Source organism: Osmerus mordax, chromosome 3 (assembly GCF_038355195.1).
Source record: "Osmerus mordax isolate fOsmMor3 chromosome 3, fOsmMor3.pri, whole genome shotgun sequence".
Classification (NCBI taxonomy): domain Eukaryota; kingdom Metazoa; phylum Chordata; class Actinopteri; order Osmeriformes; family Osmeridae; genus Osmerus; species Osmerus mordax.
In genome coordinates this window covers 18,430,515-18,431,790 of record NC_090052.1, presented here as the reverse complement: position 1 = coordinate 18,431,790, position 1,276 = coordinate 18,430,515, and the positions used below count along the sequence as shown (strand labels likewise).

At 47.4% G+C, this 1,276-nt stretch overlaps 1 protein-coding gene across 1 annotated transcript in view; it reads left to right on the top strand.

Annotated features, from left to right (window-relative positions):
- Positions 1 to 1,276, top strand: part of LOC136941139 (protein kinase C beta type-like) — a 23,497-nt gene continuing 22,221 nt past the window's right edge. The window contains exons 1-2 of the mRNA XM_067233555.1: positions 1 to 340; positions 1,183 to 1,214. Coding sequence (XP_067089656.1) covers positions 165 to 340; positions 1,183 to 1,214 — 208 coding nt within the window. The 5' untranslated portion in view covers positions 1 to 164. The remainder of the gene's footprint in view (positions 341 to 1,182; positions 1,215 to 1,276) is intronic.

Genomic DNA, 1,276 nt, shown 5'->3' with positions numbered 1-1,276 from the left:
GAGTGCACGAGCGAAGCCAGCATTCGCCGCGGGAAACGCAAAACTAAAGAGTTCAACCAACCTGTAGCCTACGGACTGTAGCTGGCACATAAGCACCCTGTTGACACTCTCGGTACAACAAGTGCTGTCACTTTTAAGAGAAGCGCTCTCTTCCGCGTTGAAAAATGGCAGACTCTGCAGCGAACAGCGATGGAGAGGACGGACCCCGGGAGCCCATGCGGGGCTTTGCACGCCAAGGCGCCCTCCGACAGAAGAATGTGCACGAAGTGAAGGACCACAAGTTCATCGCGCGCTTCTTCAAACAGCCTACCTTCTGCAGTCACTGCACTGACTTTATCTGGTGAGAGAGGCGAAAGGAAGACAGGAGGGGGGAAGTAGCCACGAGAGAACTGCGAGTTAAAGCTTCTCAGTTAGGAGTTGCTCGGTTTGAAATAGGTTGTTTTTATAACGCATCTTTATTGCTATATATAGCGAAAAGAGGAATGCTGGAAATAGGTGATACGAGAGAAGAGAGAAAGAGAGAGAGAGAGAGAGAGAGAGAGAGAGAGAGAGAGAGAGAGAGAGAGAGAGAGAGAGAGAGACGGTGGGGGACGGTGGGGACGGGGGGACGGGGGGCTTGACAGTGAGAGTCAGGGCAAGTAACTGTTTTGCCTCAGCAACAGCACTTTCCAGCCCTGCACAGGTGGAACACTTGCTGCCGCCCTCAACTTTATATGCTAGATTTTCAGAGATATTATGTGTTACTTTCCATGTTGCGAGTAGGCTATTTTAGCGAGCAATCCACTAAGGGGTTTACTGGCCTAAAGAAAGTTTAATTTAGAAATGATTGTCCTAATTTGCATTATTATCAATACCATTCCCATGGCGGTTCACACCGTTACCAAAGTGACCTAGAATCACAAAATATTGTCTCTGTTGTCTCTTGTGGCGGTATATCGTTCTCACTCAACATCAAGAGCCAATCACCGCGTGTGCGAGTGAAGTGAAAGAGTGAAGCGTTATCTATCCATCTAGGCCTATCTATTTAGCTATATCTCGCGGTATATCTACAGATCTTGCTACAGTCTCTACCAAGTCGAACTGTATGTGTTCGACTTGTTTCTGAGTGTTTTTGCGCAGATCTTGTGTGTTAGTCATTGAGGGTGTCAACATCATATAAATGTGTGTTCTTCTTCTCCTCAGGGGCTTCGGCAAACAGGGATTCCAGTGTCAAGGTAGGTGTCATTCCCTCAGCCACAAAGCGTATTCATATTTTATGTACCCTGCAACAAAATAC